The 26,062-nt window shown below is 36.4% G+C and overlaps 2 protein-coding genes across 4 annotated transcripts; both read right to left on the bottom strand.

Moving 5' to 3' along the window:
• Positions 1–2,621: 2,621 nt before the first annotated feature.
• Positions 2,622–10,699, bottom strand: mdm2 (MDM2 proto-oncogene). Of its 2 annotated transcripts, none has more exons than XM_081363689.1 (11): positions 10,629–10,699; positions 9,180–9,251; positions 9,023–9,097; positions 7,898–8,031; positions 7,515–7,564; positions 7,341–7,399; positions 7,110–7,179; positions 5,925–6,082; positions 5,675–5,818; positions 4,964–5,032; positions 2,622–3,758 (listed from the first exon to the last, which is right to left on the bottom strand). In XM_081363689.1, the coding sequence occupies exons 2-11, from the start codon at positions 9,237–9,239 to the stop codon at positions 3,129–3,131; spliced, it is 1,449 nt and encodes a 482-aa protein (XP_081219815.1). In that variant the 5' UTR covers positions 9,240–9,251; positions 10,629–10,699; the 3' UTR covers positions 2,622–3,128. The 2 variants fall into 2 exon arrangements, with proteins under 2 accessions (XP_081219815.1, XP_081219816.1); XM_081363690.1 differs by having other exon boundaries at positions 9,328–10,630.
• A 1,045-nt stretch (positions 10,700–11,744) lies between these two features.
• Positions 11,745–18,211, bottom strand: slc35e3 (solute carrier family 35 member E3). Of its 2 annotated transcripts, XM_081363686.1 has the most exons (6): positions 17,968–18,189; positions 17,611–17,855; positions 16,306–16,416; positions 15,297–15,455; positions 14,952–15,034; positions 11,753–12,760 (listed from the first exon to the last, which is right to left on the bottom strand). In XM_081363686.1, coding segments are annotated over exons 1-6 (786 nt in total). In that variant the 5' UTR covers positions 17,969–18,189; the 3' UTR covers positions 11,753–12,573. The 2 variants fall into 2 exon arrangements, with proteins under 2 accessions (XP_081219811.1, XP_081219812.1); XM_081363685.1 differs by having other exon boundaries at positions 11,745–12,760; positions 17,611–18,211.
• Between the last annotated feature and the right edge of the window lie 7,851 nt (positions 18,212–26,062).

The following is a 26,062-nucleotide window of genomic DNA, read 5'->3' as shown; positions in this document are numbered from 1 at the left end:
TTGTTTATTATACTAATGCATTCAAATAGAAGGCACAAATTATTGTGGCAGGGTGGACTACTAATGAGAATATACTGTAGTATCTTCTGTATGAGAATGCAGTGTCACAGTGCCCTCTAGCGGTAGCGCTCTAGAACTCGCCACATCTCAGAGCGATAGTTCGCTTCATCTCTGTCAAGTCCTCCGCCTCATACAATATAAAACTAACACGTCATATGCTACAGTTTAATTTACATCGTCCGCGTACGTACACCCTTAATAATAAAAGTTCTTTAAAATACTAGTTCCATGAAGAACCTGTAACATCAACAGATGTGTGTATTATACCCTTTATTTATGTTTAAAACCTTTACTTTAAGAGCATATTTTTGCAACCTCACAACTGTTACAAATGAGCGGAAACGACGCTGGTGTGTGACACGTATTTACCTCAGCGACTGCGGTAAAGAATATAGGCCTACTAAAGATTCTGAAACCTGGAGGATTTAAAGTTGTTGTTGGATTTTCACTTTGTATGTTCAGAACTGGGAAATGGAGTTATTTCAAATGTAGCGTCCCTGTGATGTGAATGACAAATATGTTGGGAAGAAAAATCTGGCAGACTGACAGCATCTGTGTGTCACAAGATATGAGCACACATCAGTGTCACATGAAAGATTCATTTGCATTGCTTCGAGAGAAATGCTTTGTCGTGCTATGGACCTACAAGCATGGTGAAAAATATGAGTGGCATATGGCCGCCAATGTTTTTATTATTTTACTAAGAATTCCCATAGGCTAACCTAAAAGTGTTCTAAAAATTCATTGAGGCAGATTTTAATAGATGAAATGGCACTGAATCTGCCCAGAGGTTACACTTGTGTTTTATGAGGACTTTCCATATACATAAGACGTTTTTACATAAAAAACAAATAAACAAAACAAAAAAAAAACATCATTACTATTATTTATAGCCTGTTTTCGACTGGGGACAGAACATTTGAAATATGTGGAAAATATTAAATGTGGAGAAAACATTAAGGGGTTTGAATACTTTCTGGATGCACTATATATCCGTAGTTGTATTGCATATATCAGATAACAGGTTCATGTTGTGAATTCTGTAGCCTTACTCAACTCTAAAAGCATTTCAGATGAGTGCACGGTTGCCCTCGGCTGTTGATCAGTCAGAACTGTCAGATGAAAGGCTTGGCAACAAGATATAAAGGCAAAAACAGTTTATGTAAAATTTGATGGTTGTCAGATTGCACGTAAAGTAATAACGGCTAATATTTATAGCTTGTATATGACCCCAGACTCCCACCTTTTCATGTCAATGCAAAACAAAAGTATGGTCAGTAAGTCAGTATCTACTTTATTCTGTCACTGTAACATTTTCTTTGAAGTGCAAAGTTGGACACAGTGAGGCATATTTCAAAACCCCTCAAATTAAATACTTTCATTAGAAAAACCTAATTTCTCTTAAAGATTTTAATTGCATGTTTTAAAGTGCAATGAAATGTGAAATAAATCGTTTATTCAGGGAATAGAACTCAGGGTACAACATTATCGGGCATGAGATGAGATTCTGGGCACATATGAAACTTTTCGGTCCGTAAACTTCATTAACTTTTATTAGAAAATTTGTATTTTTCTTTTTTTTTGGTAAAGTACATCCATCAGGTCACATGGGTACATGAAGTGTATGGCATGACTTTGGTGAATTAAAAGGTATAGAAGTATATTGAATTCAGAAGCTACAGGGATCAAACATGGGTCAGCTGTCAAAGAACAAAATGCATATAATACTGTTTATTTTATGATTATTAAACTTATTTCATCCATTGCTCTTTAACAGACGCCAGTGATTTTGGTTGTTTTTACCAAGTCTTAGTGTGATTGTAATTGTTTGTGTTGTGCGAGTGTAGAAGAGAGAGCAGAGAGCGAAATCACATACCTCAAGTCTGAAAACTTCTGATAGCGCTTCATTTGTAGAACATCTGGCTGTTAGAAAAGAGAATTACTATTAGTGTAAACGTTTCAGGTTCATTTGGCAAGTTGCTTCTATTTTGAACGTTTTAACTGAAACTACTTCACATTAGGTGACATTTATACTCTTATAACTTGCAGAAACAGAACTGGACAAGTCTTTTTGAACATCTTTAGAACAGAAAAAAAAAACCTGTCCTTTTGAAATAAGCATCTATCTTGCCATGTCAATGAACTTGTGTTGTGCAACTTCAAAACACTTTTTTTTTTTTTTTTAAGCAAATTTTAAACAGAATATTGCTGAATAGGTGGTGGAAGGAATATTCAACAAAGTAAACAACCATAGAGAATACAAACGATTAACTTGTTCATGCTGCAACACAATAGATTTCCCATTGTAAAGCTTTTTGTAAATGTAAGGAGGCGGAAGTTTGTGCCAAGTTGCTATGAGAGAGAAACAAGTCAGAACTTGTTTGCTGATATCGAGTGAAAAGTGGGTCCCTAGAAACCAAAGCTCTCTCTCTGGGTGACCGCTGTGTACGACCCAACAAACAACAGCACAGGCAACTGACTCCAGCCACCTGAACCACCTTCCCACAGCCCACTGGCTGAAAACCATTACACACCATTCAAAAGAGCAATCACCTGTACTGTAAATGTGTAAGAGCCTCAAAATAATCATTTATTATGCCTAACTCAGAGAAAATAGACAGTCTTTGCAGCAGAAAACAATGCTGGGGAGCATTTCCTTCGAGAGGAGGAACAATTTAAAGGGGGTGTCTCAAGAGCTCAGGAACTCAGGAACACCTTTCAGTGCAGCAAAGAACAAATCAGCATCAATCAGAGAAACTTAATACATCAGCATTTACATAAATTAAATTATTACAAACATTTCTAGTAGATGATATAATGTATACAGCATCACTGCAAGTCCACAAGTAGTTATTTTAATTCTAAGCCCTTAAACTCGACCCTTAAAACATAAATGTGTGTATTTTCTAACCAGCATGTGAGTGAGAACCTCGCTTGTTGAGTCATAAATAAAATTTATTAATCATTAAGAAATTAGAACAAGAACTATAATACAAGGCAAGGCAACATATGAGCCTCCCAGACTTCATGTGAGGAAAGTAGAGGAGAGGAGGTATATCTGCAGTGCCTCAGCTCACGTAGGTCAACACCACTGACTGAATGGGCTCTCGGCACACCGGACACAACTTGTTCCGGTTCTTTAATTTCTTGGCGCAAGTGTAACACGCCATAAGGTGTCCAGTCCTTCCGTGGACGATGCAGCCATTCTTGGGGCGACTCTGACAGATGACGCAGGGCTCGAGGCATGTGGCGGGCAGGCAGGCCTCCAGGCTGTTGAAGCGCTCTAGCTCAGGGGTCTCTTCCTGGCTGCTGCCGCCCACACCAGAGGAGGTGGAGGGCTGCGATGACGAGGTCTGAGAGTCATTCAGGGAGCCGGGGGTGGCAGAAGCGGGAGCTACGTCTTTGGCTGCGGCAGCGGAGACGGGAGATTGCAAGCACTTGCCGTCGGGTACGTCCACTCCTTCGTCCGTCTCTGGAAGAGGGCTTGAGGGTTTGGAAGGAAGCATTTTGTCATTCGAGGCCAAGATGGTTGTTGTGGTGATGCTGGTGACTTCAGTGCTGGTTTGAGTGTTAGTGGAGGGGTTTTCATTGTTGGAGTCTGATTCTGGAAGCCAACCGGGTCGGACATTCCAGCAGCTTTTGCAATGTCGAGGAAGAGGAGGGTTGAGCACGTTACATTCAGCACACTTCCAGTAGTCCTGAGAGAACACAGTTGGCATTAAGTACAGATTTTCATTTCTACTATGCACATATTTCTTGCTTTTTTGAAATACAAAAAGGTCAGAGAAAGGGTGGAAATGGACATGAAACACTGGTTTTGTTGCAAGAAACTTTAAAGGAACACTCCACCGTTTTTTTAAATAGGGCTTATTCACCTTCTTTCCTACATTTAGATAGGTGGGCAAATGCATTTTTGTCTCAGTGCATGCATTGTTTTAGTTTGACAGGGTCAGCGCTAGCTTAGCTTAGCATAATGAATGGAATCCTTTGTTGCCAGCTAGCATGTCCTGAGTAAAAGTGATATAAAAAAATTAAAAAACCCACCTAATTACCTCTTGTGGCCTGCGTATTCACAACAAGTATAAATAGTGATGCAGATTAACACTAGGCGATTTCCTATGCAGATATTGACTTGGGACTATATAAGGGGGAAGCACAGGCGAAGCACTGCTACTTGGGCGCAGAGATATCACGCCCAAGTAGCAGTGCTTCGCCTGTGCTTCCCCCTAATATAGTCCTTAATATATGTCAATATCTGCCTGGGAAATCGCCTAGTGTTAATCTGCATCGCTATTTGTACTTGTGAATACGCAGGCCACAAGAAGTAATTAGGTGGGTTTTTTAATTTTTTTATATTACTTTTACTCAGGACATGCTAGCTGGCAACAAAGGATTCCATTCATTATGCTAAGCTAAGCTAGCGCTGACCCTGTCAAACTAAAACAATGCATGCAATGAGACAAAAATGCATTTGCCCACCTATCTAAATGTAGGAAAGAAGGTGAATAAGTCCTATTTAAAAAAACGGTGGAGTGTTCCTTTAAAATTAAATGCTATAAAAGTGTAAAATATGGTCAACATGAAATTGATACACATTCCTGGTCGTATTACGCACAATTCATTAGTGCACAAAGTTCATGGGGGGGGGGGGGGGGAATGTCTGTCTTCATAATCATAAACAAAATGTCATAACTAGCAACTTCTCTGAAACAACTTTCTTTTTTGGCAGACTCACAAAAGCCTCTTATTTTTAACCCTCAACCTTTGATCCAAATGGCACCACAATAGTATGCAACACCCACTTTTCATGATCCAATTGAATCATAATAGATAAATTCAGTTTATCAGTTTATCTGGATAAAGTGCAGTTCTACTTTCATTATTGAAGTAAATTGCCACATACTGCCTCAGTTATCTCAGTATCCTCATCAAACGAGTCTTCATCCTCAGCGATGATTGTGACTTCATACACCTGAATGAGCAGAAGAAAATTGCAGTGAGTTCAGGACTGTTAAACAGATTAGGCTACTACGTCAAGAGTATCCAAAAACTCAGTCCTGGAGGGCCACTGTCCTGCAGAGTTTAGCTCCAGCTTGCCTCAACACACCTGATAGGAAGTATGCATAGAAAGACCTTGATTAGTTACTTTAGGTGGGTTTAATTGGGGTTGGAGCTGAAATCTGCAGGACAGTGGTCCTCCAGGGGAAGGAATGGACACCCTACTTCTACACTAATCCAGATACAAAAAAAAAAAATACAAAAAAAAAAACTCTACATTTTGGCTTTCCATCCACAATCAGGCGACTTTTTTTAATCCTGTGAAAACCAAGTTTTGTAAAGACACTCTCGTAAGTGGATAAATTTGAAAATGCTTTTTTCGCTAATAAAATGAATGTGCAAGAATAATTACGAGTTATCTCAGTGAGCTTTTATTACATTTAACACGCAGGAAGAAGATTTGAACATTTTCTGATGTTTCAGCGTGGACAAGAAACTTTGTGGAAAATGCTTGAAGAGGCTAGTGCGGACGGAGAGCTTTTTGAAAATGCGGTTTTCAAATGTATCCGGATGTTTGTTAATATCTCTCTCAATAGAGCAGGAGTTGAGTTGAAACCTCGTTGTCTCCCGGCACCGAATCCTCATCGTTCTCACTGTAGGCATCGGAGTTGATGGACTCCACCTCAAACTCCACACTGAAATTATCAGAGTCCGAGTCCTCGCTTTCATCACTGCCTTCACTGTGAGAGATACCTACTTCCTGTTGAACAAACAAAACACTGGTTAGCGAGGGCCACATGACAGCACAAAGAAGTTAATATAATAAAACAAAACTATGTGAAGGACCGTTTAAAGGTGCTACTCACAGAGTTGCTGTGTGCGTCCGAAGACTCACTGTTCCTCCTCTCCCGGTGCAGGCCGCCGATCACACACCAAGACAGGCTGTCATCAAATGTCAGGGAGAAGCTGTCTGACTTGTGCCTTTTCCTGCGTTCTCTAAGCTCGTCTTCGGCTGAAGAACTCTCTATTGAAATCACAAGAAAACGAGTTTAGCACTAAGCTGTTTTTGGACACGTGCCCTTATGATGGTTTTCACATATAATTGCTCTGTAGGTAAACAAGAACACGCTGCTTCTTAGGCTTTCCAAACATTTCCAGTCTGTTTTTTGAGTTTGAATGCATACTGCTTATTGCATTAGTGTAAATCAGTTAATTTGCTGATGGTCCTTTTCTATGCACTCAACTTATGGGCCATGCAGGAGCAATGCTCAGAGCAATAATCCTGTTTTAATGGTGCATCTGGTGCTGCTTGCTCAACAAACTGCCTTTGTGTGCATAGTTGGGGTTTTAAAATGGGCCATTGAAGAGCAGCAGTCATCTGAGCACATTCTGCACAGCCTCCAGATCTCAGTGTCCTTTTGAGAGGTTCACAGTCAGAGAGAGAGCAGTCACTATGCTACCACATGTTTACCCACATGCCACATACAGTCCTCTGTCAGGACTGAAGGAACAGCACAAAATGATCCATTATGAGGGTTGTCTTCCCTGCTCAGCGGCTGAGGCTGTTATAATGTAAATTGGATATACTTATATAGGGCAAGAAAGCAAACAGTCCTTAAAGAAAGGAGTTGCCTCAACCTTTCACAAAACTCCCATGAAAAAAATAAACAAGCTGGCAATCATGAAATCTAAAAACAGCTATTTTATTTAACAGCCATTCAATGCAAAATTTCATCCAAGGCAACTGGCTAGCAAAAATAAAAGAAAGGGACAAGCCCTTCCCGTTCAAACAGGAAATATGCCAATACTGGAAAGAAAACTGACCGTTAAGCTCTACTCAAAACATTTGTTAAGTGACAGCTGAATGTGAAGATACAACTCTATCTGAAATCCCATCAGACCCAGTTGATCAAGCATGTGCTTTCATACACACCCAACAGGACACAGCTGGTGTGTGTGTGTGTGTGTGTGTGTGTGTGTGTGTGTGTGTGTGTGTGTGTGTGTGTGTGTGTGTGTGTGTGTGTGTGTTTTGTTCTGTGGTGTGTGCTTACCAGGATCACTGCTCCTCCTCCTCCTGCGCTGCTGTTGTGAGGTAGATGAGCGAGAGTCTGAATCCGTATCCTGGAATAGACAGTTGGGTTTCAGTCATGCTTCAATCTCAAACACAGCAGGAGCTCTATAAAACCCATCCAAGCACAAACACAGCACTACCAGGGCAACTCTGTGGAATGGGTGAATACTCTGAGGTTCTAAGTGTGTGGAGCATTAAAAAAAATGTTTACCCCGGGCCCTCGATCTGGTTCACTTTGACTCCTGGGTTCAGAGAAGGTAGACTGAGTTTCTGTAAAAGGAAACAAGGACAAAAAAAAAAAAGATAAGAACATTTGTTTGAGCAAAACAATAATATTAAAGATGGAACAGAGGAGATAAAACAAAAGGTTTAACCGTCATAGTACCTGGATTTTTCACTGTCACAAGGTTTCTATTGATCATTGCAAAGAGGGCTCTGGAAAAAAAAACAAGGTAAAATTAACAAGTAAAACTTTCATATAGCAAATTTCACTTTCAGTTCTTAAAAAAAATATGAGGAACACGTTATATATGCTATTTTAATATATACATACATATATATCTCTTTGGTCATCTAATGTGACTAATCAAATATATTTTGCAGCTATTTAAAATCTTAAACAGGGGATCGCAGATTCATTCAGAGCTAGTAGATTAAATATCCCAGACCCTGCACCTGTTGCTTTAAAGCCCCACCCTGATATTCTCAGGGGTCATTCATCATTGCTGCAGCTGTTTCTGTCTATGTGAAGTTAGGGTCAATACGCACCGTGGCTCTTTGACTGAGAAACTTTTCACTCCGAGAACAGCACCGAGAGCATCCTCTCCGCAGTGAACGATGTGTTGCTGCTGCTTGTCATATAACTCCTTGCTCATGATATACTTCCCCAAATAAAACATAACCTAAACAAACACATAAACAAAAGAGTACCGTTTAGAGATCCACAAGGAAACAATTTCCTGAAACAAGTGTGTTGAGAGACAGGATGGCAAAGATGTGGCTGATATTTAAATACAGATGAGTAATACATTCCTGTTATTCAGACATAGTTCCCATTAAAAAAAAAAAATGACTCATGACTTCACGCTAAAAAGTTGACAACAGATGAAAATATATCAAACAACTTAACATTTCATAGGTAAGCATATTATCCAGTTATCTATGTGCACACTAACAATGAAAGACATAAATAAAATTTTGTACTTTCTGTAATTTCTGTAATTTTGTGTTCAGAATGGTTTCTTACCAAGTTGACTCAAAAAAGCCCTCCCTAAAGTCCCTAGGCATTACTCGGGTCTTTCCTTTAATGCAAAAGGGATTTTTTGAACTTTCTATCATCCTACAATCAAAAACCTAAGACTTCTTTTAGTCTGATAGATGTGCAAAAAATCCCTTTTGTGAATTATGATTCATCTGTAACACAACTTGAAGCTTAATACTTTGGGTTTGGGGTTTGTTCAAATCCCTAAACCAAAGAATGAGCAACGTGAAAAAAATTGCAAAAGAAAACATACTTTCTTGTCTTGCAAACACAGAGAATGAATATCTCACTGAATACAGGCAGTAACTAAATATAATTCACCACCCACTGCCCTAGAATATTTACATAAACCTGTGTATGCAGGTATAACCATACACACAAATGAGCAGCAGCAACATGACACTGGAGAAGGATTATTTCACCACTGCCATATGACCACAAACTCATTTCAGAAACTCTCAAATAAGTGCTTATATGAAAGGCTATTCACACAAAAGATACGGCAAGGTTCAGCTACTAAAATAACTAGCATAATTCCAATTAGATATAATAACACCATAAAGCATGGTGTATCCTAATGTTTAAAAGTTTGAATTGACTAAAAACTGCTGTCAACAGACACATCTCCTCACCTCCTTCATAGTGAAAACATCTTTATCTGCACCTGCATCCTCTAACAGCCTTTTTAACTGCACCTTTGGTCTTACCTAAGGAAGTTACAATAAATAAGACTCAGTCATTTCAAGGCATAAAAACACTCAAAAGAACTCAAAAGAACACTGCATTTACCAGTTTTTCATTGTCAACCTTGTTGATCTGAGAACTGCTTAAACAACTCTCTGTTGCCATATTTGTAGTGATCTGTAAAACAAATGAACAGTTGTTACATGAAGCACATCGACACACATAAAAACTTCAGAAAGAACATTAACGTTACCTGTGCAAATGGAGGTAAATTGGATATTCTACCTAAGAATCGTCTATATATACTCTGCTATCTGTACATAAAGTGCTTGAGCTCTGGGTTAGTGTGGAGTGGGAGCCGGCTGAGAGCCAGTCTATGGTTTAAATAGACGCAGAGAGACATGTCAGGGCTAGAATCCACAGCGCCGATCATCATGTCCTGGGCGGGTTCGGGCATGACAAGTCAAAGCGTGACTGGCTTCCCACTCCTAGTGGTGGAAGACGATCTTTGCTGAGCTGTCTGTCTGTGTCTCTGCGATCATGTCCGGGCATGTCCCTCTCGACTCGCTACTGCACTACACCCGCCCAGGCTTATCAGTGACAGGTGAAAAAACGAAGTGTTTGGACCAAAGCGATGACCAGCCCGGATTATTAGAGCCTCAGTCAAATAACCCAAAATAAACTAACCAAAAGTTCATCATTTACAAGTTCTACGGATGGATGGATTGTCATGCGAGTAAAGCTCCAAATGTCTTTGGAATACGACAGTGCTTTGTTTATTTATCTGAAATGCTCTGCAAACAGTACGTTAGTAACGTTACACACTAAAACACAACAACTTCTGGATTTATATCTGACATCTGCGTGCATGGGAATGTCCTCCATTCAAATTAGCTGCACATGATTAATGTAAAACCTGGAGCATCAATTGCGATCGATGTGTAAATGTTGTTTTACGGAAGAGTGATCGATCAGATTAAACGATTGGTATTGCACGCTTTTTGACGCGTCAGGTTTCAGTGTGACCGATTATTTTCCTGTTTATCACCGTGAAACTGCTTTGAAACTATCTTTATAGTATAAAGCGCTATGTAAATAAAGGCGACTTGACTTATCCAGCATAAACGTCATGCAAGCCGTTGTTTACGGAACTTTTACACATTTCGTAATTTCTTTACAAGCAGATTAGTGATAATAGTTTAAATAATCAACATAAAATGCTTCTCGCCGAATGTGGAGTGTTGCGTATTTGAGCGACAAGAAAGAACTACGCTGTCGTTACTGTAATGCGCGCTCTCTCGGATGTCTGTTCCCCGCTGTGGACACTCAGGAAAGCCCGAGGCTGCAGTAGGCCGCGCTTACAGAGCTAGCGCTTGGCTAACTGAGGCAAAGGATTTCAGGCGAATAAACGGATATTAAAGCTTCATGCCGTGTTAAAATAATCAGCTGGAGCGTTTAGCAGTGTTTGAAGATATATGCTGCCTGATAGGTGTAATAAATATATGAGAAAGTGCGAAAATTGTTCAACTGAAAGTGTTAAATAATATGTCTTACCTGCTGGTGACCGTTGAGAGGCGCGAACTCTAACTCCCTCTACCGGCGACCGTTTGCATTTGAAATGTCCCAGCACGTGCACTAAACGCGGGGTGTAAACATTCACTCGAGTAACTTAGTCTATGAAAATTATTGTCTACTCTTGCATTTTTACTGTTTATGGGTTTAAAGTAGCTCAGTTAAATTGTAAAATTGCGTTTATATTTTCAGGTTAACATAGGATTGAGGATTATATATGTTGTTGTAAAAAGTTTGATTTTTTGTCTCGTTTTAACATAATACAGTTTTAGCAGCTGAGTTCTGCATATTTCAGGTAATATGTGTGAAGCTAACAAGAGAATATGACAAAAAAGTAAAAGTATTACCAACATTTTTTTTATTACATTTAGTTGTAGAATGTTATTATCTGCTTCCCATGTTTGCTATGTAGTTGTAGCCTATTTAAAACATGTATTGAAAACGATTCAGGGCATTTTGTAAAAACATTGAGATACTTAATTTGATAAAAGTTAGGTGACAAAAATCAGTTAGGTATATTTTCACATACTTGTGTATTATTTTGAATTAAATATACAATTTAATTTACCTAATGCTCTTGGGTTCAATTTAGTCCGTTTTACTTGTTATATGATACATTATCACTTATTTTCATATTATTAGTGATAGTGTTATGATCACTTGATAATATTAGGCTAAACGCATCTCTAATCAAACCACTAGATAATGATTACCTCCTTTTATTAATGAACTATTTTGCATGGTTCTATTGTGTTAACTGAAACTCATTTCATTAGTTGTTTTGATTTCTTGTTGAGTAATGACTGTTGTCGTAACATGACCCTTGTACACAGTATTGTGAATGGTAGACCATTAGTTAGCCAACTACACAGAAACTTGCTAGTTAGGGGAGCTATTGTTTGCTGAGTGAAATCCGTGCTGTATAAAGGGGAGAAATGCTTTGGAAACATGTCTTGTACAGTCCCTGTGATAGGATCTGATCTTTAGGGCCCAAGCAGAATGACTCAAGAGGTTATTTTAGTGCAACATGTCCCTTTACGCTCAACATGTTTGGGCTTGTACGTCTGTAATAATGAGGAAATTCCATGGACCACTGAAGTCATCAAAAAAGCAAATCATTTAATTAATGGTAGTAAGGATAAAGACAAATCCTAAAGATTAAAGTGTAAGGCATTTACAGTGTCAAACATATGATCCAGGTTTTAGTTCTCATAAAACATTGATCCTTTACTAAGGCACAAACAAACTTCTTTCCACTTAAAGGGACTTTTCTGTCATCATTTACACTCCCCCTTATGTTGTTACAAATGTATTTCTTCTGTGGAACACAAAAAGATATTTTGAAGAACACTGAGATCTAAATATTGAAGCCCACTGACTTGTGTATGAATGAAAACACTCTTGATAAATCTCTCAAAATCTCTTCTTTGTTTGAAAGTAGGTCATTTTTGGGTGAACTATCCCTATATTTTCAGCATTTTGGTTTACCATATACCTTTCTAAACTAGGACGAGTCTAATATTCACGCAGAAAGCAGCAAAACATCTAGATTGGAGACAGGACTTTGGAATGTGATTAATGTTTAAGTTGCAAAAGAGAAAAGCATGTAGAAAAACCCTCAACATGAACTGAACAAATTATTGACATTCCATTTCATAGACAGCAAAAGACTCACGTCTTTTTGCCAAGTAGGCAGTGACCCTTGTCCTCGAAGTTGTGCCTAGACTCAATACAAGATAACATTCCATCTGGGAAAAATGTGACCCAAAAAAATCTGTAACTTTCTATAAAAAGTTTTATTGTTGTACAGACCATTTGAAAATACATCATTACGTAAAACGTACAAAATAAAAAAGGAAATGCTTCAACATTCAGAGTTTTTCTCTCAAACGTTCTGCATGTTTATTTGCAAATATTGAATTTTGGCCTATGGTCTCTGTGTGAGCTTGCTTTTGCCCTCCTCCTGCTCTGCCAGTTTGATATGGGTGTATGCCAGGATGCCAGTGAGGGTGCAGAGGATGCCCAGACCTTGGTTTAAGGACAAGGGGTCCTGGAACAGAACATACCCACCCAGTAATGTGATGCAGAACTTGAAGTGTCCAAACATGTTGTAGCTTTGAAGACAAATGTTAAGGGATATTGTTTGACAATGACTTTTGAGATCTCTTGAGGCTTATGACTTCTACTTGAGTCACAGACTTAAGTCACTTGAGTCATGCACTCATAGAAAGAGCTTCTAAATGATTCTTTATGAACATTAACATTCTTTGGACCATTTATAGTTAGGGTTTTTGTGTTGTATAGTTAGGCTTGTGAATATGATATTATAAAAAGCTAATAAATCTGTTTATAACAAACAAATAAATAAAATATTCACAGTACATGTACTTACAGTACTTACTTTCCTACCCAAGAAAGTATTGGTAATATAATGTAACTAAATGGGTTAAGGTTAGGTTTGGGGGAAGGTTCAGGGTTAGTACCTAGTTATAACCCAGTTATTGTAATTGCTATAATAAGTACAAACCGGTAGTATGTTATTTTGGTAACACTTTACAATAAAGTTTCATTAGTTAAAATTCATTAATTACATTAGTTAAAATGAACTAAGAATGAACAATACTTATACAACATTTGTTACGTTATTCTTGGCATTTACTAATAGCTTTTTTAAGATTAAAATTTGTATCTGTTAACATTAGTTAGCACTGTGAGCAAACGTAAATTGAGCATTTTGAATTAACTATTAAAAGTTAATGCTCTACAAATATTTTTCATTGTTAGTTCATGTTTGTTAATGCTAATGTTAACAAATAAGACCTTAATGTAAAGTGTTACTGTTATTTTTACTATTCATTTATTTATGTTTTGTGAAAAAAGTATGTTCAAAATGAGTAAAATCTGTTAATATTGATTTATGGATATATCAGTTGTGAATGTGTAAATGTTAATCGGTTCAAAATAAGAAAAAACATCTAATTAAAAACAGATGCTATTTTTAATATTGATGTATGGCTATATCAGTCTTGTGAACAAGTTAAATGTGTTAATAAAATAACAGATGTTATTTTTAATATTGATTTATGGCTATATCAGTCTTGTGAATATGTAAATGTTAATAAATCTGTTCAAAATAAGACAAAAAAAACGGTTAATAAAAACAGATGCTATTTTTAATATTGATTTATGGTTTTATCAGTCTTGTGAATATATGTAAAAAAGTTAATAAATCTGTTAAAAATAAGTATAATCCGTTAATAAAAACAGATGCTATTTTTAATATTGATTTATGGTTGTATCAGTCTTGTGAATATATGTAAAAAAGTTAATAAATCTGTTAAAAATAAGTATAATCCGTTAATAAAATAACAGATATTATTGTTTATATTTATTTATGGCTATATCAGTCTTTTGAATGTAAAAATGTATAACATAAGTATAATCAATTATTAAAATAACAGGTTTAAAAAAAAAATACAGATTTTTGGACATAAATATCAGTGTTACATAAACCTATACATAAATGGTAACACTTTAGTTTAGGGCCCAATTCTCTATTATCTAGTTGCTTATTAGCACATTACTAGGATATGGGCTGTTTATTAGTACTTATAAAGCACATATTAATGCCTTATTCTGCATGATCATATTCTACATCCCATATTCCTACCAAAACTACCTTACTAACTATTAATAAACAGTAATTAGGAGTTTATTGAGGCAAAAGTCGTAGTTAATAGTTAGTCAATAGTATACTTTTATAAATTCTATTTGTAAAATTATTTATAAATGAACATTTTATATAAATTCTATACAATAGAAATGTATATAAATTATAATTCCAGATCCTTGGCTTTAAAAAGAAAAGCAGCAGCTTGAAATCCCCTTGTTGACAGAACACTTACCTAATAAGTGGCCCAAAAGTGCAGTTTAAAACACGAGATAGCCAAGTGCTCCCTCTGCTGCTTTCTTTGAGAGAGGTCGCACTCATAAACTCATTTTCAATGGGTGCATTCAAAACTATGAAATGTTTCCAGTATGGCTCAAGGCTACAAAAAAGTGCCTCGATTTACAGCTTCCTCTTTCATTATTAAACAAGCGTGTAACTATGCTTTAACTATTTGCCCAGGCTCTGTAAGCAAACATGTGCTTGCGTTATAGGGCTAACCTGACAATTAACAGACAAGTAATGTTATAGAGCACTGTTTACAGATATTTGTCTATAGGGTGTGTTTTGCACTATGAATAGAAGAGAAGGAAATAGCCACAGCTGTTGGTATTTTAGAGAAGTAGCAGAAAGGATACGTAACAGGAGACGTGTTCCCAATGATCCAGTAAATGGACAGATTAACCAGAAAGGCTATAACACCAGACAGCAGAACCATAACCTTGATGAAGGGGAGAAAAAAAAATCAAGAATCAACAGAATCAACAATTTGAAATTGCAATTGATCTTAATAATTATCTTAAATTGAGCTTTGTGAACTTTTTACCCAATAGAGGGGAGTAAAACATTAAGAATTTGTACTTTTTTTCCAGAAAATCTGGGCACAAGGCTTTCTCTGTGACTGTGTGTTTGTGTAAGAAGGAAATTCCTTTGGATAGTTGAGGAGGGAGTGTGTGAGCCAATGAGAGAACTCATTCTCTTACCAGGGCCTGAAATGACCAGGGACCAAAGATGCCGCCTTCTCCGCTCAGGGGTTCGAAGAACGGCACTAGGACCAGGAGAAATGCAGACGAAATGGGTGCCTGATAATACAGTAACTGCATAGAGTTCACCTGCAGCTCATGCTGTTTGGCACCGACCCACTATATTAAGAGAAACAAGTCATTAGTCAATTAAATACAGCATAATCAAAATATCTGAATAATTAATGAGGGAAATAATGTTTTTATGGTCAGGAATGCTACTGGGGATCCATAAAAGTACTTTCATATATATATATATATATATATATATATATATATATATATATATATATATATATATATATATATATATATATATATATATATAAAATTTATTTTGTATAATAGTGGTAGATTTGTTCTATAGCTACTTTTTTATATCTTTATTTTAAAAAACACTGAGAATGTTTGGTTGATTCAGTCTCTTCTGCTCACCAAGGTTGCATTTATTTATTCTAAAATACCATAAAAACAGTAATAGTGTGACATTATTACAATTTCATAAATATTTTAATAAAATGTATAATTTATTCCTGTGATACGAAGCTGAATATTCAGCATCATTACTCCATTCTTCTGTGTCACATGATCCTTCAGAAATCATTCTAATATGCTGATTTGCTGCTTAAGAAACATTTCTTATTATTATCAATGTTGAAAACAGTTGTGCTGCTTTATATTCTTTTGTGGAAACTGTGACGAGTAAACTGTGAAACTTGATGAGTAAAAGTTCAAAAGAACAATTATCTGAAATAGAAATCTTTTGTAATATCATACACGTCTTACTGTCACTTTTGATCAATTTAATGTATCCTCAATATCAAAAATAATAATAAACATTAATACTATTAATAATTTAGTTTAATAATAATATTAAAACAATCAATGAAAGTTATAAATCCTGATTCATGGGAATGAGGGGATATGACTTTTCCATAAGGATACCAAGTGAGATTGCCATAATACTTACCACTTGATACAGTGAGGTTACAAAGACCCCCAGTGTGGCAAAGATCATCCCCAGAAGATTGAACCTCACATCATAGTAAGAGTTCAGTATGACCCCTAAAGTGATTGGCACCTTTAACACACACAAAATCAATAAATTAGGTGTGTGAAAGGTGGTGTAAAAGGAGATCACAGCTGTTATGTGACCAATTACCCTGCATAAACAAATCTGCATGTAATCATGACTTGCTTTTATCAGCATTTAGCCTGAGCATAGTTCAAACTGATGTACAGTACCAGTCAAAAGTTTGGAAACATTACTATTTTTAATGTTTTTGAAAGAAGTCTCTTATGCTCATCAAGCCTGCAGTTAAAAAACAACAAAAAAAAAACAGTAATATTATGAAATATTATTACAATTTAAAATAATGGTTCTCTTTTTTAATATATTTTAAAATGTAATTTATTTTTGTGATGCAAAGCTGAATTTTCATCAGCAAGTACTCCAGTCTTTGGTGTCTTATGATCCTTCAGAAATCATTCTAATATGATGATTTGATACTCAGTTATTATCAATGATGGAAACAGTTGTGCTGTTTAATATATTTATATATTATATTATATTATATATATTATATTATATATATTATAAAGTACTAATTTCTTTAAAAAAAAATAGTTATTGTTCCCAAACTTTTGAACGGTAGTGTTGTTACAAAAGATTTCTATTCTAAATAAATACAGTTCTTTTTAACTTTTTATTCATCAAATAATCCTGAAAAAAGTATCTCAGGTTATAAAAAAAAATATTAAGCAGCACAACTGTTTCCAACATTGATCATAAATATTAGAATGATTTCTGAAGGATCATAAGACACCAAAGACTGGAGTACTTGCTGATGAAAATTCAGCTTTGCATCACAAAAATAAATTACATTTTAAAGTATATTAAAAAAGAGAACCATTATTTTAAATTGTAATACTATTTCATAATATTACTGGGTTTTTTTGGGGTTTTTTTTTAACTACAGGCTTGATTTCAAAAACATTAAAAATAGTAACGTTTCCAAACTTTTGACTGGTACTGTATGTGCATGCTATACAATTGATGAAACAGGTGGTGACAGTTATAATAACACTCATTATTACAAGCACATATATGCATATTTTTTCATTTACAGTGTGGTTCACAAGCCTGATACTAGTGATTTTTGTTTTATTTATTCACATCAGATTTGGTGAGCACATGAATTACTGATATGTTAAGTAAAACGTTTGAATGACTTCTTAGACAATATACCAGGCGCATAATTGAAAACCCACTTACTAGAGTCAGTTTAATCTTTGTGGAAAATGTCTTTCTGTAGTACATGGTCTGGATGGCTATAATCACGGGTGTTGTCATGGTCTTGGCCAGCTGATATGTTCCTATAGTGTTGCTTTGGAGAGACAGATTCGTGAAAACAACAAAACCACAGAAACTCAGAGCTAGCAGGATGATTTTAGAAGGTCTGAGACTCTTGGGGGAGAATATATCCATCTTCTGGCAAATATACAGCCCCAGCCATGTCACTACGAAATGAATGAGAGTCATGGTCATGTTGGGAAAGCCATAGTGCACATAGATCCATTTGTTGATGAACACTATGCAGATTGAAGACAGTAAGTTAGCCAGCAGTCCTACTATTATCCGGCTGTTTCCAAACAAGTCAGAGAGTCGCGTCGCCATATTTGAACTCATTTAGACGCAAATAATTCTGGAGAAACCGTTTAGGTGTCTGCATCTGCAGAGATATAACTCCACTGCTTTCTGTGGCTGAATGTGTGAAAGCGGTTCAGAAAAGCTTTCATTATAGGACTCGAGCCCCGCATTCACTCACTCAAAGCACTGCCACGGCCGTGACGTGCTTAAACGCGACGCGACTCTCGCAAATGAGGGATGTTCTTGGAAGGTAACGGTCCAACGCGAAACTCTCGCGAGATTCACATACGCAGAAAAATAATAGCAACGATGCGCATGCGCGAGAATTTCACAGCAGGACGGTTACCTTCCTTGGACAGACATAAGGGACACGCCACGTCACTGCTCTTACGTATTGTCTAGTCTAGTGGACAAAATAAGAGAATAGACTAATTTTACCAAAGATTTGAAAAAGATTTGGTCCCTTTTATTAATTCGAAGAAATTTATGAAAGTATTAGTGTTGGGGGTTTCTTCCTTCTACTTTAACGCAACGTTTTAACTGTTTAAAAACTATTTTAGAGGACATAATAGATTAAACACAATCAAGATTTTTTTTATTAAACAGACACATTTCAAACAATATTTGGTTGGTTCTGATCTGTTAACTATTCAGAGTTAGGGATGATATTTAGACTATATGCTTTCTGGACTTTTACAAAGCCTTTGATTCTAGTGAACATGGTTTTATATTCAACACTTTGGAAAAATTACAGTTAAAACAGCTCAAACACGCATTTTAGTCGCAGACTTAAGCCTTGTCTGTGAAACCTCAATCAATTCATTAAAAACAATTTAACAAGATAAAATAATAAAAAAGATGCCTGTTGTCCCATTCAGTTTTGTAAAAATTCATTGTATAGGGTCACTAACGAGCCGAGGTGTGTAACAGTGTAAGTATTTTTCTGCACAACAATAATTGAATCTTTGATGATTGAATAAGTGCAATTCTCCTTTATTCCATAAGGTGGCAATGTCTGATTCACATTGATGAAGTGACGTTTCACTCATAGTTACCGCAGGCAGAAAACAAAAGAATAGGAAGTATCATCAGCAAAACTTGAAATGGCTCAGCGATTTACTGCAGAGCAAGTACTGAACGCAATCAAATATTAGTGTCACTTGATGGTGGATCTGGTGAAGCTGTCAGTGATCAAAATATTGATTTTGAATATTTTGAAAATGATGGTTTTGATAATATGTTTGAGATGGCGAATATTAGCCTGATGCTAAATGTACTGGGAAATGAGCTCTGACGAGGACAGTGAAGATGGTATGAAACATCTCCTCAAACTGAACCCTTCCAAGCTCCAAATAGGTAACCAGATATGCTTTATTTTATTCTTCTGTAATTGTTACTCTAATATCAGGATAGTTTTATATTATCGCGACAGGTAGTGATCCATCTGTGTTAGATATAGATCCAGACCCGAATATGTAATAATGGTTGGTGAAACATTCATGCATTTAAGGGTTAATGATAATAACAAAGACTTAGACTCATGATCATTTTCATTATTTAGTTATTTTAATATGTGAAAGTTAGCAAGGAGAGACACACTTCTCTGAAATAAATAAATGGCAATTAGCCTAAATTGGTCCAATTGGTCAGGCATGACAAATAACATGATATATTTTAATCATTCAGTGTGTTTTTAGTTTAGAGCAAGGTAAGGTAGTACTCCCTTTATCAATAAATGAGAGTGAGAGAGACGAAAACTGTGTTACTTCAGTGGTCCTCTCTGTGTTGTTTGAGGATGCCACAGTCGTCATGGCAACTCTCAACTCCCAACTGCCACTCCGAATTCAGAAAATGCAGTGTCCAGTGCAAACTCATTATGATTAAAGTAGTTTAAGTAAAACATACATAAAGTGTAAATAAATTGAAATATATAAAAATAGACATATATACATACAAAATAATATATATAAAAACACTTAAACACTTTTGTGACCCAAATATACAGGGTGGTCACACTAACAATATGTACACCAATATTATAGGATAAAGCATTAAAAAAAAACATATAGAAACTATATATATTGTTTTTAAGATTTAATCATTTCCAGGACTTTTCCAGGACTGAGATCACTATTTTCTATTCCAGATTCTGATATTTCCAACTGTTTGATAACCATGAAACCAGACTGACCTTTGTTTAGAATACCCAATGTCACCAAAAGGTGGCAGCACAGTCCTGCCAACTCACTAAGCCCGCCTCCTATGATGTAATAATTCAGGCAGCACATTTCCCCTTATAGAAATGCCGTTTATTGTGAAAATTGGATCTGTTCCCAAAATCCTGCCGACGTGCAACATCAATATGTTGATTTCTCCTTTGAAACTGAAAAACATTTTCTCTTCCCCCGGTCTGATGACTGTAATAGTTCATGAGTAAAGATATATTAGTTGCCTCTAACTGTGTCTGCACACAGAATTTATCCTGCAGACAGTGTGTTAGTAGTGTAATGAATCTGCTACCAGTTCAGCTCAAATGAATGCGTGTGTTTTCAGTGAGCTATGAATGCCGCAAGCAATCGTTCATCTGCAGGCATCTGCATGAAATTGTTTCCCTCTTGAATCATTAAGGGGGCTTAATTGACTTTTTAAATGAGGATGAGCTGCTTATACTTGCTGTATTGATTAGAATTTCAAGGAAGTTCAGATCTGTGCAGTTACTAATGCCCGTGATAGATGTTTATTCGTTGTTCTTTCCCGCAACCAAATAGGAATAATCTCCCAGCCAGTAAAGACACCAGACTCACCCCCTACAATCCATGTGAGGAAATTATAGCCCCATTGAGCAATAAGAAACATGTTTCTTTATTGTTTCTTTTCTGCTTGCTGTAGCTCAATTGGTAGCCCTTAATACTTAGTACTTATTAATAATACTGTCAGGGTTATGTCTTTTTTGTGTGTTTGAGTTTTAATGTTAGTTGGTTTTGCTCTGAGCTGTGAGTTACCTTTGTTCCTTTTTAACACTTCTGGCTAGTCTTCTTGGTTACTCATTGTTTGATTAGTGTTTGCACCTGTGATTCATTTCGTTATTTGGTTTGGTTCTGAGTATTTAAGCCTACAGGACTGTTTACACGACACCGTGTTCAACTAAAAACGTAAAACGTTTTATGCGTTTTGGCCATTCATTTACACGACAACGTGTTTTGGTAGCCTGAAAACGCAAACTTTTGTTTTTGAAACCGGTCTCCATGTAAACAACAAAAACGCGAATCTCTGAAGACGATGACGTCATGCACATGCATATTACGTGTTCAGTCTATAGTGTTTCATTGCCATCTACTGGCCTGGCAGCAGAATACAGGGGTTTTAGTCGTTTTCACGGATCCGTGTGAATGGGGATCGTTTTGACAATGGAACGTTCCAGTCTGTATGTGGAAAACTCAAAGGAAAAACTTCTCAGTTTTAAGCATATCGTTGTCGTGTAAACGTACCCTGAGTTTTGTTCTGTTCATTGTCTGTTCTCATGGCTTCCGGTAACAGCTGTGCAGGTCAGGTAAGGTAGGCAAGCTTAGGTGAGAGTAGACGTTCAAACAAATAGGGCTGAGGAACAAACTCAAGCTTCTCCAACATTTCTCTTTAAATATTCTCATTTCAGACTTCTAACTAAATCCTCTGCGCTTCTGCGTTCATCAATACGTCATGCGTCCGGTCAAAGGTCACTCTTCCGCAGGAACAAGACTCACGTATGTAAGCCAGTGATTCTAGTTTATAAAGTTATAAATATGGATATTTTTCTTACAAAAATGCATTGCTTCACTTCAGAAGGGCTTTATTAACCCCATGGAGCCGTATGGATTACTTTTATGATGGATAAATGCACTTTTTTGGGCTTCAAAATCTAAGGCACCATTCACTTCCATTATAAAACTTGGAAGAGCCAGGATATTTTTTAGTATAACTCCGATTGTGTTAGGCTGAAAGAAGTCACATCGTCACGCCTGCCAGCCGGAGTTCCTAATAGCCACCACAGGGCACTCCTTCTGCCTATATAAGCCCTGTTTATTCAGTCACTCATTGCAAAGTCTTGTATGTTGTCACACTGCATTTCTGAGCGCCCTTTTGGTTTTCTGTTTCGTGATTTTACCCTTTTACCTGTTTTTTGGATTACCCTGTTTGCCCAAGTTATCCACCGTGCATGATCTCTGTTTTGGATAGTTTTACCTATGTTTATGACCTCTTGTCTGTTGTATGGATTACGATTATTGATTACCCTAAACTACTGCACTTGGATCCTCAACCTTTTTGTCTCTGAGCGGTTGATGGCTTGAGGGTGAGTAAATTATGGGATAATTTTCATTTTTGGGTGAACTAACCCTTTAAATACATTTGTCATTTAATAATTCTATTATCTTTGAAATATTTTTTAAAGTTTACTGACAAGCATTTCTGGTTAACTACAATATACTTTAATGCCATTTCTTTTGAAACTTGTAATATATTTGTAATACTAATTACACATTTGTAATTATGAAGTTGGAATTTAGTAAATTTAAAATATATTAACTTAAAATTATAATCTTTACTTTATGTGCGTTATGTGCTTTAGTGTTAGTCAACACATCAAAAGTGTTCTTCTGGAAAGCATGAAAATGTTATAAAAACATGATTTGAAATGTACTTTAAAGTAACTTTATTATTTCAAAGTGCACTTTTTAGTATATTGTGTTAATTAACAGTTGTTAAAGTGTAGACTAAATTGGCCTTTTATTCCATTAATATTATATTATCTGCACGTTCATTTTTTTAAATATACTTTTAAGTATACAGTACTTGTAAGATTTGAAGTACACTACAAGTGTACAATCAGTACAACTGATCCCACTCCTTCTTCACAAAGGAGAAAATGGTACTATGAATCATTTGAAAATTCACAAATGCCTCTTATTTTCAGTCAATATTCGCAATCTTCTTGATCATTTGTTGAATGGGAAAAAGCAGTGTGAACATTCTAAACTTTGCTCAACAGTGTTTGGTATTTGATATTTGCTTGCTGTCTATGTCCGTTATGGCACTTTGGGCCTGAGATGGGGAAATATGATTTCTTGTTAAGTTCAGCATTAACCTTTTCAAATAAAAAGATATCCAGACGCTTTCATGGATTCATGGACTCTTATACAAAATGAACTTTTGCCCTGTGACACTATTTGCCTGTTATCATTAAGTGTTCAGGTTCAAACTTTGACTGTTCATCCTCACAACTGCATTTTGGGAGACAAGACTGTGCCAGCCAGGTCAGCAGTTTAAGAGAGACAACATGGGTTTATAATCCCTTGCATTAGAATGAAAACAGCTTGGATGCTGAGAGCAGGATGGGCTTAATGAAATACAAACAAGTAGCCCAGAACTCCCTCTAACTCCACCACACACTCTGTCCCCAATGCAATGTAATTTGATAAATTCACTTAAAATGACTGATTTTAGCTTACAGCATTTTATTTATTTAGACAAACTGCTATAGAATCACCCATTTATCTGATAATAGCCACATTATTGCAACCGGTGAGAAATGCTGATTATAACTCTATAATGTATCCCATTACATTTACAATAAAAAAATAAAAAAGTAATAAAAGGGATTGTCAGAAACTCAACATACAAAATACTGACAGTGTTCCAGTGTTATGCTATGCTTATTAATACCATATATCTCTTTTAGGAATGTAATGTTGCCCAACGACTTGAACGATCAATACTATCAATGATCAATATTTCTATAAAAACGATAGACAAAAGCATGCACACAAAGGCAAAGCACCATCAGGGTAACATACAATAAACATTTACTAAATAACACAATGTAACACAAAACACCTTAATGTACATTACTAATAGCATAAAAGGGAGAAACAAAACTATTTAAATATAATCATGTGATATGTCACATTGGGAAATTTGTCTTTTTACTGTTTTTTTTAAAGTAAATTATACTGCAATCAATGCATAGTTTATCTCCAAGAACCATGAATTTGATAGTATTTTGTTTACAGTAAAATGCAATGGTAAACCATGTAGCCTACAATTTTCTACTGTATAATATGGTAAGGTAACTTACAGTTAATATACTTATTTTTCATTCAGTAATGAGCAAATATTCAGCAAATATTGTTTTCTTTAATTAGAATGCAGTATTTCACCTCAGATTTGTGTCTGCTGAGCATTAAGTTGTTAGCTTAGCAACATGCTAACGTCAGACTCTATATTCAAATCAAGTGTGAGCGTTAAACACCAGAAGAGTGACACTTTTTTATGTGACTCTCGCGAAGGATGTCACCAGAGTTGCTTTCCACATAGATCTTTTTTATGTTTTGTGAGGTTTCATTTTGGTTAGGACGCTGCCTTCGGGCTATATCGACTGTTGACAACAAAACGACTCGCTGGGTTTTAGAACAGAGCTACTTTTTGCCTTCATTAGCCACATTATTCCACTTTTCCCTCCTCCCCAGACTGTTTGCTAGTCATTTTACACGAGAAACAAGACAAATGTTACATCCAGCTCCCTTATTACTCTCAAAACATGTTGAAAAGGTCTATCAACCCCCCTCCAGTCTGTTTCTCGTACTCTCTTCAAACTTGCTAAGATGCTGAGATTCATTTTTAAAAAGGCTGTGAATATTCCAAACATGACAAATGAGATGTTCACCATTGTCTAAGAATGAACAGTTATATCAGAGTGAAACGGCAACCTCCGGCGTAGATAATGTGAGTTTTCGCATTAAAGGTCCCGTTCTTCGTGATCCCATGTTTCAAACTTTAGTTAGTGTGTAATGTTGCTGTTAGAGCATAAATAATATCTGTAAAATTATAAAGCTCAAAGTTCAATGCCAAGCGAGATATTTTATTTAACAGAAGTCGACTACATCGAACGGCCCGTTTGGACTACATCCCTCTACTTCCTTCTTTAATGACGTCACTAGAACCGTTTTTTGACTAACCTCCGCCCACAGGAATGCTCCCTCAACCGAAATTCGTTTATGTACTTGCGCACTTCTTATAACTTACTGTGTTACTCTTACGGTGATTTTCTGAAGTAAAACTGACGCTTCATCTTTTGTGTGAAGTACAATAAACTTTATTAAACTCATCAGTATATTTTTGATCATCATTTAGACAGCAGACTTGTAGGCTATTAATACATAATGGATACATACAAGCAGATGACAAATATGTTATAATAACCGTAATTAAACTACTAAACTATACCTGTTTCATCTCTATACAGCACTCTGACTCTGTAGGCATTATTGTCCGACTCGAAATGAACACCGTTACTGAGAGTTTCTGATATTATCATCATTCCGTGAGCTGAAATTGTCCTGAGAGACTGAGCGCGAGCTCATGAAGCTCCGCCCCCTGTGTCGTCCAGCAGCAGCTTATTTGCATTTAAAGGGCACACACTAAAACAGCGCGTTTTTCTGAACCCCTAAAAAATGACTATTTAAACATGCTGTAAAAAATGATCTGTTGGGTATTTTGAGCTGAAACTTCACATACACACTCTGGGGACATCAGAGACTTATTTTACATCTTGTGAAAAGGGGCATAATACGGGACCTTTAATTCAGACGTCATTCTGAAAAGAGTGAGACGGGGGTGAGCATGATGACTAAACAGTGACAGAGAGCAGGGCGGATGGTATTCCAATCACTGAAGAAGCCATCAGATGAGTTCACTTTGAAAAGACAGCCTTGGTAAATATGAGGCACAGTAGTGAAGATAAATGCCTTCTTTGAAGCCATACTGTAACGAAGACGAATCCAAGGTTTATTAAACAAGTACTAACAAAAGAGCCAATGCGAGACAGTGTGCTAAACACAAATACCGGACCGATACACAGTGACGTGCAGGTGATCAGGTGATGGCTGATTGAGTGTAGGTGGGAATCATTAGGAATGCTGGGAAATGTAGTGCAGTTGAGGTGTGTGTGACACATACATTATAACTCTCAGTGAGACAGGAGGAATTAGCCTGTCACATGAGGACTAACCTTGAAAGACTTAATTTTGAATTAAGCTCGCAAATG

The sequence above is a fragment of the Scardinius erythrophthalmus genome, assembly GCF_964197995.2.
Source record: "Scardinius erythrophthalmus genome assembly, chromosome: 4".
NCBI lineage: Eukaryota > Metazoa > Chordata > Actinopteri > Cypriniformes > Leuciscidae > Scardinius > Scardinius erythrophthalmus.
The sequence above is the reverse complement of the archived record's forward strand: the minus strand, read 5'-3'. Positions and strand labels throughout refer to the sequence as shown.